General features: G+C 42.0%; 1 protein-coding gene across 1 annotated transcript in view; it reads left to right on the top strand.

Moving 5' to 3' along the window:
• Positions 1-4,743: 4,743 nt before the first annotated feature.
• Positions 4,744-12,941, top strand: part of LOC139420691 (homeobox protein Mohawk-like) — a 31,962-nt gene continuing 23,764 nt past the window's right edge. The window contains 6 exon segments of the mRNA XM_071170914.1: positions 4,744-4,768; positions 4,771-4,802; positions 5,717-6,018; positions 9,074-9,124; positions 9,333-9,492; positions 11,817-11,970. Coding sequence (XP_071027015.1) covers positions 4,744-4,768; positions 4,771-4,802; positions 5,717-6,018; positions 9,074-9,124; positions 9,333-9,492; positions 11,817-11,970 — 724 coding nt within the window.

Below are 12,941 nucleotides of genomic sequence, written 5' to 3'. Positions count from 1 at the left end.
TTCAACTAATGGCTACCTTTCTAACCAAAGCCTTGATACACACTGAACAATGGATGCCATGGTTATATCCCCAGCATTAAGAGTGTCTCTGGCTGATTTTGTGATGTCAAATACATGTCTGTTTTTAACATTGGCAATAAGTGCCCTCAAATAAGGTACAGACGTCATCCTCACATGTCAGTTTACCCGTTCCACTGTTTCTCAGTGGACTAGTTTGAACATTGTGTCTTCATCAAACTCCTCCCAGGCCTTGTGTGTCTGTCTGTGTGCTTCCGAAATGGCACCCTATTTCCTTTATAGTGCACTACTTTTGACCAGAGCCTATAGGGTAGGGCACTATATTGCGAATGGGTTGCCAAATGGGACTCACCCTATGTCTGTTCTGTTAGTTAAGTGGTGTTTTATTTATAACGCATAAACACTTAATTGTCTCTTTAAGCAGACATATGCTGTAAGAGCAACAGTTGGCATTAAAGCTGAGCTCTTGTGTTCCTGGGAGGAAAACATAAACGTGATGAACACAAGAGACATAAAAACCTAATGACAAACACTTCTCAGTTCCCGGCTGTGCCAAAACCACAGCCAGTCACATTCATTTGAGTGGATGATTGATGGATCAACAAGCCAGTCAGAGGACCACGGAACAGAGGCCTTTGTTCCAATGAGCCAAGTCCCAGAATGTTCTAGTGTGCATCGTGATTCACCCCTCCATGACGGGACACAGCCAATAGAGCTCGCCAGCTTGTAGTCCTAAAAACACGGAAATTAGTTAGCATTTTCTACCTCTTATTAGTTGGCTATTCCAATGAGGGAAAGAATGGGATTTTGTAATAAACACGCTAAAATAAGGTCTGAGGTTAACACAGGCTTAGGATATATTATGTATTTTGTTCTATGAGGACATTTCAGAATTATGAAACATTTATGTGCTTGTTTTGATTACATAAATGCTTCAAGATTATCTCCTAGAACAAAATGTGTAAGATCTCCTAAGCCTGTGTTTACCACAGACCTTGTTTTTGGCGTTTATCCAAAAACCCTATTCATTTCCCCATAGGCTTTGGCCAACGAGCCATGGCAGAGTTAGCCTCCGTTTAGTGCCTACAAAAAGATACCATTACTGTTGCTCTCTATGTAGGCTACAAGAAACCTCCATCTTCGAGAAAGGGCCTTCAACTAAAGTGTTACATCTCACACCCATTGCTTTCCCTTATCTGCTTGTCTTGGCCTTGGTGCAGCTAAACTCAAGTGAACACTTCAAGTGACATTTCTTTTGTCCATGCAAAAGAATGCAGAACTGTCAGTGGCATTGGCTTAAAGGAAAGTGAGACAGTGTAACATTGAAAGTCACTAAGCTCTTCAGTACGGGCCATTCTACTGCCATTATTTGTCTATTGAGATTGCATGGCGGTGTGATCGATTTTTCTATACCTATCAGCAACGGGTGTGGCTGAAATAGAAACATTCATTCATTTGAAAGGGTGTCCACATACTTTTGTGTATATGTAGTGTATCATACGAAATGGATGATGGACATCCACAAATGAATACATACCATACGAAACGTAACATATCATATTAAATTATGTATTCCGGAATTTACGTACAGAATAATACGAAATGCTCTGAGACCGGGTTGGATTCTTGCATCTTTCACATGCAGGGCATTCATTGCTTTCCCTTATCTGCTTGCCTTGGCCTTGTTGCAGCTAAACTCAAGTGACTTTTCTTTTCTGAGTCCATTGTCTGTGTAAGATAATGTAGAAGTGTCAGTGACATTGGCTTAGAGGAAGGTAAGTGTAATGGTGAAGGTTAAGGCCCCAACCTTCTATATGGACCATTGGAGTTCAATTGCATGAATGTGAAAATCGAAAAATATTCATCTGGGCCAAAAAAACAGAGGCTTTATTGGGTATCTTGTAGGTTTAGAAATAGTGTTGAAAGGAGGAACAACTATACATGTTAATGTCAGGGGGGATATGTTGACCTTTAAAGGTGTGTCCTAAAGGTCATAGGCCATACCAGGAGCAGGTAAAGTGAGTTACTTGACCAAAACCTTAATTCAAGTTATTACATGAGAGACTCATTCATAGCGTGTTTGCACAAACTATTTGCAAAAGTTCTTCACCCCCATTAAATGAAAATAAACACAAATAAACGATAATTACATGGGTCTCTAAACCTGCATATAGGTTTGCTGCTTAGTCATGTACAGGGAATCACTACCTTGGATAAACCCGAAAAGGACACACACAGCTCAAGAGCTCAGCAGTTCTGACTCAGGCAGAATGGCCTTAAAGGGGAAATCTGGGATTCAAACAACAACAAAGTGGTCTCCTGGTTTCAAATTCAAAAAATGTAGGTACCAATTACAGATTGCCCCTTTAAAAAGCGACAACTTGTGCAATTACAGTAAATGAAAGGGTTCATCAGTGGTAATCAGTGGTAGGCTATCTATAAAAGTACATTTTTCCTGAACGCCTTACCGCAAATTAGGCCTAACAGAGAACTCTTTAGATATGCTATTTCAATTAATTGATCTGTTTTTCTTCAGCAGGGCTGCAATGGTGACCTTGTAAAAAAGGAAGGAGCATCTTAGGTCACCTAAAAATAGTGTTTCCAAAAGTGATAAAGGTTGAAGTTATATTTAAGCATATTTTGTTAAAAGTACTTTTAAACTTGGTTAAGCATAGCCCTAAGCTATACTCTAAACATAAACACTCATCTGGAGGATTGTGAGTCAAATGGAAAATGCTCAATAAGAGGTGATGTCTGGAACAATTCATGTCAAGGCCATGATTGTAAATAACCTAGCGTTTTACGTGACTTGTGTGCGGCTGCTCGGCCATGGAAACCCAATTCATGTAGCTCCCGATGAACAGTTATTGTGCTGACATTGCTTCCAGAGGCAGTTTGGAGTTTGCTAGTGAGTGTTGCAACCGAGGACAGACTATTTTTACGCGCTTCAGCACTTAGCTGTCCCATTCTGTGAGCTTGTGTGCCTACCACTTTGCGGCTGAGCCATTGTTGCTCCTAGACGTTTCCACTTCATAATAACAGCACTCACAGTTGACCAGGGCAGCTCTAGCAGGGCAGAAATTTTCCGAACTGACTTGCTGGAAAGTCACTGAGCTCTTCAGTGCGGGCCATTCTACTGACAGTGTTTGTCTATGGAGATTGCATGGCTGTGTGCTCAATGTTATACACCTGTCAGCAATGGGTGTGGCTGAAATCGCTAAATACATTCATTTGAAAGGGTGTCCACATACTTTTGGCCATGTAGTGTACCAAAAAATAATTTTGTCCAATCAACGTAAGCTAAAAATGATGTGGCTGTCCATGGTTTTGATTTCTGTGCGTGTGTGTGTACGTGCTTGCGCGTTCGTGCAAGTAAAAAAAACATGTTGACTCACCCTACTTGCAGAGAAACGCCAATACCATCCTCCTCTCTCTCATGTTAATACAGTACACTGTCATACAGTACACTTTTATTTATTTTTTGTCCTAGGCTACCTGGCTAAAATGCTTGCTTGCTAGCCTAACTTTCCTTCATTGGCATTGTTAGCTAGTTAACATTAGCCTTCTACATCTACTGTAGCTACATATTGAACTTCCATCCTGTCAGGCCAGGGGCATAATGTAGTAATTAATGGTTGGATCAGACTCACCATTATAACCATTGGCTAGTACGGATGATTAAGTCCAAATCTCAATCTCTATCTCCATCCATGGCTAATTTAGGAAAGGGTCAATTTTAGCAAGCTAACTAGCCACCGGAGGACAACAACACAACAAGATGCAACAATTCAATGTTTTTCTGTCATTGAGGTATGCTCTCGATTTGATAGGAGTGATGCCAAATCCAAACTGGCTTCCCTTTACACTTTTTTTTTGGTGCGTCAGGACCATTCACAGTTGAGCTCACTCAGTTGAGCTCAACGCTGATGGGCTATTATTTTATACGTTTTTTCATCAAGGTAGGCCAAACGCTTGCCACATCCCTTGCATTCAATGCTATGAGCGGCAACAATGTCATACTCTTTTGGACCAGACAGCATCAGATAGATGGCCTACAAGTACAGAGACAGAGGGGCGCTGTTTCGCTTGCTCGGATCCTTAATCCTGTGAGACACTTCAGCCTCTTGCGAATTGAAGGGAAATGATGAAACACAGAGAAAGTTAAATTATTTAGTTTTTTTTATATTTTTCTTGGTAATTTTTTGGGGGGGAGCCTAGCATCCCTTGGCATCCAGGAATACACGCCAATGTGTTTTACAAGCTCCAGATGAGTGCAATCTATCACTAAACACACGAGCACCTGCACAGAGTCAATTGACCAAGCCAGGGAAACGTTTTTCGGTGAGAATGTATTGCATCAGGTCAGACTACTCCGCGCTACTTTCTCAAGAAAACGCGCGCACACACAATGAAGCAAGCATCTAACTGATATACAAAGCAAAGCACAGAAAAGTGGTATCGTGCAATAATAGACAGATGGAAAAAGTCCAGACGCAAACTAGCAGTGAACCACTGCAGCGCTGTATCCCTGATGCGTGCCGCGGAACAGGCATAGAGTATTAACTTTATGTTCGCAGGCTGGGGCTCTGTGCTAGGAAACATGAGAAGGGTGACATATTCAGCTTCTGGGGCTGAGAATCGGAGGCCACTGAATAAAGCAGAGAGGCGACTGCGGTTCGTGTGGTTTTAGCTCAGGAACTTAGAACGGGAACATGTGAGCAGGGAATGGACAACTGGAAGCAGGATTACAAACTACACCGAGAAGCAGGCGGGCTGCCGTACAGGTAAATGAGAATGAGATATCGTTTGATGTGGTTTCTTACGTGTGACTACAATGGCAAAACTACTGCCTTAACTTTAAAGCGCATAATGCCTCAGATGGGATATATCTGGCAACATTGTTCCACGCTGATGGCACAGTATATCCCTTGACTGGAGTTATGATCATGTTATGACATATTTTGCGGTTTGACAGTAGGCTACTGTAACTGTAGCTAAATCATAAACATTACCGGTTTGAATCAAATAGAAGAAGAACAATAACCCAACTATAGCCGAAATATTTTGTCTGTCAGAAAGTGCGCTCAATTGCACCTCTGAGATTTCTGTCGAAGCTCTAGAAATTTCATGGCAACACGCAGTGGTGTGGAATGCGTTATATATTTTTTGAATCCGGAGAATAATGGTGTTGGAATCACATTATGCACGAATGAGCCCGTGCGACTGTGAACCCATTTACCGTATTGGACCGTATTGGGCCGTATTTTGTCTCAATGTATTGAGATGCTCTGTATGGTGAGGTTGTGTTGTCATTGTTGTCAATCTACAGTGGTAGCCTAGTGAGTAAAATATGAAAATATCACTCACAGGAATGCCTATTGGATGCATGGTACCGCACCGCGCTGCAGACTGTTTTTTATTGAGATTGCATGAACTTCATAGTGATCTTGGAGTATAGTCAAGAGCACTTGGTAGAAATCACCCTTCTGCCTTTGTGGTTTCAATCAGGCTTTCGCTTGGTGCGTAAATTGATCCACCATATAATGAATTAGGATAAAATACAATGAATGCACCTTTGATTTTGGCGCATCGTCATAATTACAAAATCATAAACCCGACTTTAGCAAATTATGTACATCTGAATCGGTTAACCCCAGCTGCATGACTTTCTCATCTGCGTTTTCCACTTGTTTTACAGGAGACTCACCGGGACACGGGGGCAGCAGCAGCTTCAATAAGAAGTCAAGTGCAACACTTTCGAGAAGACAGACAGACTTTTACGCAGCAGATCATACGGAGGAATACCGAACCAAAGATGAATACTATTGTGTTTAACAAATTGAGTAACCAGGTCCTCTTCGATGAGAAGGCGAAGGAGGCCGAGAGGAGCAGTAGAAATTATTTAGAGGTAATAGATGGACAGCATCCGGACCTTCATCCAGACCTGCTATCAAGCAATCATCAAGTTATCAAAGACAACAACGGCATCAGACACAGGAGGTAGGCTATGTCACTCATTCAAACCTAAAAAAAAAACTAATCAGACAACAAAACTTGCAACAGTGTTTCGATTTTTCCATTATTGCAATTTGATTTGCATTGTATAGTCAGTCCTATCTGGGTAGGGGGCGCAACTAAGACGGAGTGATACAGACTGTGTAAAAGGTTTAAAAGTCGATGCTGCACATTTAAATTGTGCGTATGAGTTTCTTAGATTATGGTGACCCCAAATAACCAAGTGTGCATAGTGGGTAAGTATGTGTTTATAATGCAAGTCCTAGGCTTTTTGAAAGCAATGTCATCTAATAATATTTTGGATATGTTCTAAACAATAATCTCAATTATAAATTCAGACAAAAGGTTGTCTAAAAAAAATCTAAGCAAAATATGACAATATCATTGCACCGAATGCAGCCAAAATATTAACCAAATTAGGAGCTATTAATTACATGCATCTTTCATTTTTCCATCAGTGCAATATGATCTTATTGTTTTAGGGGAATTGCATAATATGTATATTTGCTATTGCAACCTGGTTTGCATTTTAGTGTTGATATTCACATAAAATCTACAGATGAATCAATCAACTCAAATTGTATTGGTCACATACACATGTTTAGCATATGTTATCGCGAGTGTAGCGAAATGCTTGCCTATCTAGCTCCGACAGTGCACTAATATCTAACAAGTAATATCTAACAATTTCACAACATATACTCAATACACACACGTCTAAGTAAGGAATGGAATTAAGAATATCTAGGCCGTCCGTGTTCAGTAGCATGTTTAAAACACATCTTATTCTGTTCTAATAGCCTATATAAATGTGCACTTGGTTCAACTCTGTGGTCTGGTAGTCAATATTGGCATTTATTTTAAAGACAGCGAGTAAAAAATGAATCATGTCAGAACTCCTGATTGTCCCGTGTACTGTTACAATCGATTCAACGCGCATTTTATTTACAGACAGGACAGTAGTCTGATATATGTGTGGATGGGCACGGTAGGTAGCCTGGTGTTTAGAGCGCTGGGCCAGTAACCGAAAGGTTGGGAGATCGAATCCCCGAACTGAGAAGTTAAAAATCTGACGATCTGAACAAGGATTTTTAACCCACTGTTTATAGGCCGTCATTGTAAATAAGGATTTGTTCTTAACTGACTTGCCTAGTTAAAAAAAGGTTACATTTAAAAAACAACAACAACAAAAAACGCGATGCTGTGTGAAACACGAATCCATTTAAGCAAACATCCTACACACGGACGGTCTCCATCTGCGCTGGAGTTATTGAACCTCTGTGTGTAAGGAGAGACCGAGGGATAACACAATGACAGTGAGGTGCCGCTTCCGGGGGAATATCATTACTAATTAAGAATATTAAAATAAATACGAGGTGTGTGTCGCCAAAATTCAGCACAGGGGAGTAAATGTTCTTTAGGTTGTTCATACAGATCTAGATTACAAGGAAAATGTTTGTAGAACATGAACCTTACTTTAGGCAGACTTGAGGTTAGGAGAAAATATGTTACATCTGCAGGGAAGCTTCGGAGAAATAAGACACAGCAGGAATATCGCAGCGCCATAGTGACATCTACAGGTTTAAAAGTCATAGGCAGCACATTAGAAGTATCAGGAACAAATGTATCTCATTTGGAATTCCTTTAATGATCAATGAGAATTTGCTGTTACCAAAATACATATTGCTCAATGTGCTTGGTTGAAACACGCCATTGCGTGTTGGTGAGTAGACTTGACAGCACTACTGCACCACACGACTATAAAAGTTAGCCCTACTTGAGGCACATCTCCCGTGGGTGTAAAATTGAATGTTATTATTTGTTTCATTGCGACGTTTTCGTGCTTTGAGTAGAAAACAAGCAACCAATAAAACGCTTCTCTGCCCCAGCTTAATTATAGCACATTTTGGTGACAAAATTACATAGGCCTACTTTCCAACGGTCATTTTACGTGTCATGACTCAGGATAGCCATTCTTCTTCAAGTAAGGTTATAAAATGAACGGAACATCCACTTTAGTCACACTTAGAAAATCCACTTTAGTTAGATACTATTACATTTGGTCGTGTGTAAATAAACAACTATATTCTCTGTCCATTTTCTGGGACAAAGTGCACCACCACTCTTCCCTGAATTCGATCAAGTCACTTGTTTTTAGTGGGGAGGTTTTTGCACCCAAATGCACATATATGAAATTAAATTGTTGGTAATGATAGCCTCTTCCTTTATCATTGTTTTCCAAATAAAGTTGAATGATATGTCTTTAATTGATTAGTCAAATAGCATTTTGGCCTGTATTTAAAAAAAAGAGGGTTATCCTAGGAACCAAAAATGGAGAAACCAGAGGAACCTTTTATGTTTCATATATTCATTATGATTAATAATACTAATAATATTAATGACAAAAATGTTATTAACAATAATAATAAAAAACAACATTGAGTGGCAAACTTGTAAAGTCACACTTTACACGTTTTTAAAAATAAATTTATTAACTTTACATCAGAAGTCAAAATAAATATGCAGTCAATAAATAAATAACGACCTTTAGCACATTGTCAACCATTGACGGATGTCGATATTGCTCATATACACGTCTATCTTGTTGTCACAGGGTGCATCGCTTCTTAACAACCTATAGGCATCGTTAAAGTGCAGGTGGCTTAGCTAAGCTCAATGTTATTCATTTGTGTTGACCAATAGCGTCAGTGTCCCATTACCTTCCAGTAAAAAACACAACAACATTATATTCTATTGAACTATTATCTCTCAAGTAGTCCATGTATGCACAATGAATGAAACCCTTAATTAGACCGAAATGTAATCATATTACCGAATTAGTCTTGAATAATAAGAAGGGTAAAAGTTGTGCGTCACTGATCAAGTCTTGGTCAACAGCTTTGCACAAAGGGAAAATACTTTGTACAAATGGAAAGAGAAAAAAAAATGATTTCCACATGTTACCAACAGTTTTCATTAAAGCAATGTTTTAATATTTTCTCTCAATTCACTATTGTTTCATTATGTCAATTTCTTATAGGCCTACAGTCTGCAACCTTGACAACTACGTTATGAAAACAAAATCTGAAAAGTATGTACTACTATTCCCCATAAATTCCACATCAAGAATGTATTTTTTTCTAAGTAGGTTTGTTTTAGAATTACATTTTTGTATGTGCATGGGCCTCAATTCAATTTTTCGGCCTATTTTCTCTAGAGCAATGAGTGACACACTTGTTGCTCTCTCTCTCTCTCTCTCTCTCTCTATTTCTTTCTCTCGCTCTCTCTCGGTTGTGCAGGGGCCGTCAGAACGGTGGGAAGGTGCGACACAAGCGCCAGGCTCTACAGGACATGGCTAGGCCTCTGAAGCAGTGGCTCTACAAACACAGGGACAACCCATACCCCACTAAGACAGAGAAAATCCTGCTAGCCCTCAGCTCTCAAATGACCTTGGTCCAGGTATTTATTTTCTCTTATTTTTAAATATTTCAGGAAAGTTCTATTAGAACAACCGTTTAACCACAATGTCATTTATAATCTGATTGTTGTTGAGATGATATTGCATTGAAATTAAAATACTTATATAGATAAATAATTATAATAGTGAAACGGCCTCATTACAATGTAGCCTACATCATTCTAGTGTACCTACGTTTTAATTTGTCACAGAATTAATTCTGTATAACTTCGCCATCTCTATTTAACCTTATGGTTTTCATTATGGACAACATTGACCTTGGCATCATCTCCTCAAGTTATAGCCTACTTGTCTTTGTAAATAGGCAGCTTGTACTTAGGTGGCCTTTTAGTTTTGTGAGTCATAGTGCATGGTGTTCCTCTAGATTACTAGGTTTTCATCATAAAGTGACAAACCCCAGAGAGAGAGAGCCAGAGAGAGCCAGAGAGAGCCAGAGACAGACAGACAGAGACAGACAGACAGACAGACAGACAGACAGGCAGGCAGGCAGGCAGGCAGGCAGGCAGGCAGGCAGGCAGACAGACAGACAGACAGACAGACAGACAGACAGACAGACAGACAGACAGACAGACAGACAGACAGAGAGACAGAGAGACAGAGAGACAAAGAGAGAGCAGCAACAGTAGGCTACAACTGTCAGACGTTGAGCTGAGCTCCTCCCTACAGTATGTTCTGTCTGACGTGGGACTATGCTGCTATGTCATCTGGACACAACACAATGTCATTAATTTGAGAGAGAAAGATGGGGAGAGAGAGGTCTGTCTCTGCGTCGGTTGCCTAATCTGTTTTTAATTTTGGTCCTAATGAAGCCGTTTGTTTTGGGAGTGTGAGCACATCACAGAAGAATGCTTTACATGGAACACACACACACACACACAGGCCCACCTCGCCACACACCCCATACGGGCGGGGTGAAAAGTCAGGCTATGTTCACTCTGTCTGTGACCAGTCTGTATGCCACAGGGCAGGAACAAGGAACACGGTGATGAACCATGTGGTGGCATAACACTGTGTTTGATGTCTGTGGTGGGAACCCCGGCATTGTGACTGTGTGTGCGTCCAAAAATGCCCCCTACATACTGCATTACTTCTGACCAGAGCCTAATGGGCCCTGGTCAAAAGTAGTGCACTATATCGGGAAGTAGGGTGCCATTTGGGACGCGAGCCACCCACCCATCCTCCCCCAGTCTCAGTCTTAGTGACAGACATCTTTTCTTGCAGGCTCATTAGCCTCAGACCTCTATGCTCTCTTAGTGCTCTCTCAGTCTCTCTCAGCCCTCTCCAAGCCACATGTGGATGCTTCAGCTTAGGCCCCTGGTGTGACGTGCCCTCGGCCAGAGACAAAGGCGCGTGGGACTTGATTCGTTAACTAGAAACATGATACTGGAACACAGGAAAGATCAGAAAAGAAGTAGTCTAGCGTACTGCCGGTCCAACTCTTTCATAAGTCGCTTGAAGTGTATTGAGCATGAAAAGTTATTCCAGTATAACTTGTAATGGTCTCTGGTTCTTGTGGAATGAAGAAGGCAGGGTTGAGTATCATTTTATTGCATTAAAAAAAGTATTATTAGAAGGAGTTTGGTGGAATCCAGAATAAGCACATAGGACTGGGTATGTTGGGTTGGAAATAACTTGATGAATCCTTCCATTTGCTGGGCCTGTCTAGCGTTTAGGGGTGTTGAATGGTTGTGAATGGCATTTTGAAAGCCTTTGATATGGACTAGAGGACTATAGAGGACTAGACCAGATGAATGTTGCAGTGTTTTCTTGCTGATTTTTCTCGATCCATTTCCCCTGCGTGTCTGGGATGTCTCAGAGACTTCTGCTTCTTCGGTATTATGGGTATCGGGGTCCGCCGTGTTGCAACCCGACTCTGTCTCTCCGCCCCTCTCGTACCCAGGGTAAGGCCGGCCGGAGGGAGGGAGGCACAGCAGACATTTTCCTAAAGGATAGTCTTTGTTTTGTCATGGATGTGGAGGTGTTTTGAATCCAAACAATAACAGCGATTTCTATTTTTCTGCCCTTTTCTCTCTGTTCTTCTCTCTCGCGCGCTCTCTCTGACTCTCCTCCTTGTACTTTGCTCTCTCTCTTTGTTTCTCTGTCTGTCTCGGTTCCTCTCTTTCTCCTCTCTCCCTCTCTCTCTCTGTTTTTTTTCTTACTTGATCTCTCACCCCATCTCTCACTTTCTCTCTGTTACTTTTGCACTCTCGCTTGCTTTCCCTCCCTCCCTCCCTCCCTCCCTCCCTCCCTCCCTCCCTCCCTCCCTCCCTCCCTCCCTCCCTCCCTCCCTCCCTCCCTCCCTCAGGTGTCTAACTGGTTTGCCAACGCCAGGCGGCGACTGAAGAACACAGTGAGACAGCCAGATCTGAGCTGGGCGCTGCGCATCAAACTCTACAACAAATACGTCCAGGGCAACGCAGAGAGACTGAGTGTCAGCAGCGATGACACCTGCTCAGAAGGTAGGCTAACGCTCTCCTCGCCGCCAACCTGTCGTATTACAACATCGTATGTCTATCTCATGAAGACATCACCCTCAATGTCAGTGCCCACTTATCACATATCTCATATCGTGTCTCTACCTCGGAAAACGAGGTCAGCCCAACACAACCATTTTGTCCTCCTTACAACTGCCTCGTATCCGACAGCTCCAGCGCCGAAGTAGGATCCCGTTATGCAGGGACATGCACTGGCGTTTATAAATGGCCTGTCTGTGGCTGTTTCTCAAATTGCACCCTATTCCCTATGCAGTGCACTACTTTTGACCAGGGCCCATCTCATTTGGGACACACGCCGTGTGTCCTGGTAGAAAGACGCTGACGCTCAGAAGCGGTGACACACTGTCATTAAGACACCCTACGGGACTAGCAGGGCTGAAGACTAGCTGCTCTTCAGATCCCAGCCTGCAATTGGTAATGAGAGGCTCTGTCATACGTGTATTTATTGCTCTCTCTCTCTCTCTCTCTCTCTCTCTCTCCCTCTCTCCCTCCCTCTCTCTCTCTCTCTCTCTCTCTCTCTCTCTCTCTCTCTCTCTCTCTCTCTCTCTCTCTCTCTCTCTCTCTCTCTCTCTCTCTCTCTCTCTCTCTCGCTCTCTCTCAGCTCTTTTCTGTGACACAGAAAAACACCCATGCACTGTACTGTGGTGTCACTCAGTCCTTTAAGCCCTAATTAGGTTTGTTCAGGAGGAGAGACACAGTGTGGGCAGGGTGGAATGTCTTTATTTTGCAGTCTTCAGTTTGCATGGCGTTGTAATAAATTGTTTATATAGGGCTCTGGTCAAAAGTAGTGCACTATATAGCCATTTGGGATGCACGTACTGTTGCTCCGGGAGTTAGTGATGTGGCTAAGGAGACGATAACCCCAGTGACCCTGTAACCACTCAGTCAGTCTCACTGTCAGGATCTCGCTGTTAGACACGTCACCTCAGTGTCAG

Source organism: Oncorhynchus clarkii, chromosome 11, assembly GCF_045791955.1.
Source record: "Oncorhynchus clarkii lewisi isolate Uvic-CL-2024 chromosome 11, UVic_Ocla_1.0, whole genome shotgun sequence".
NCBI classification, from domain to species: Eukaryota; Metazoa; Chordata; class Actinopteri; order Salmoniformes; family Salmonidae; genus Oncorhynchus; species Oncorhynchus clarkii.
The sequence above is the reverse complement of the archived record's forward strand: the minus strand, read 5'-3'. Positions and strand labels throughout refer to the sequence as shown.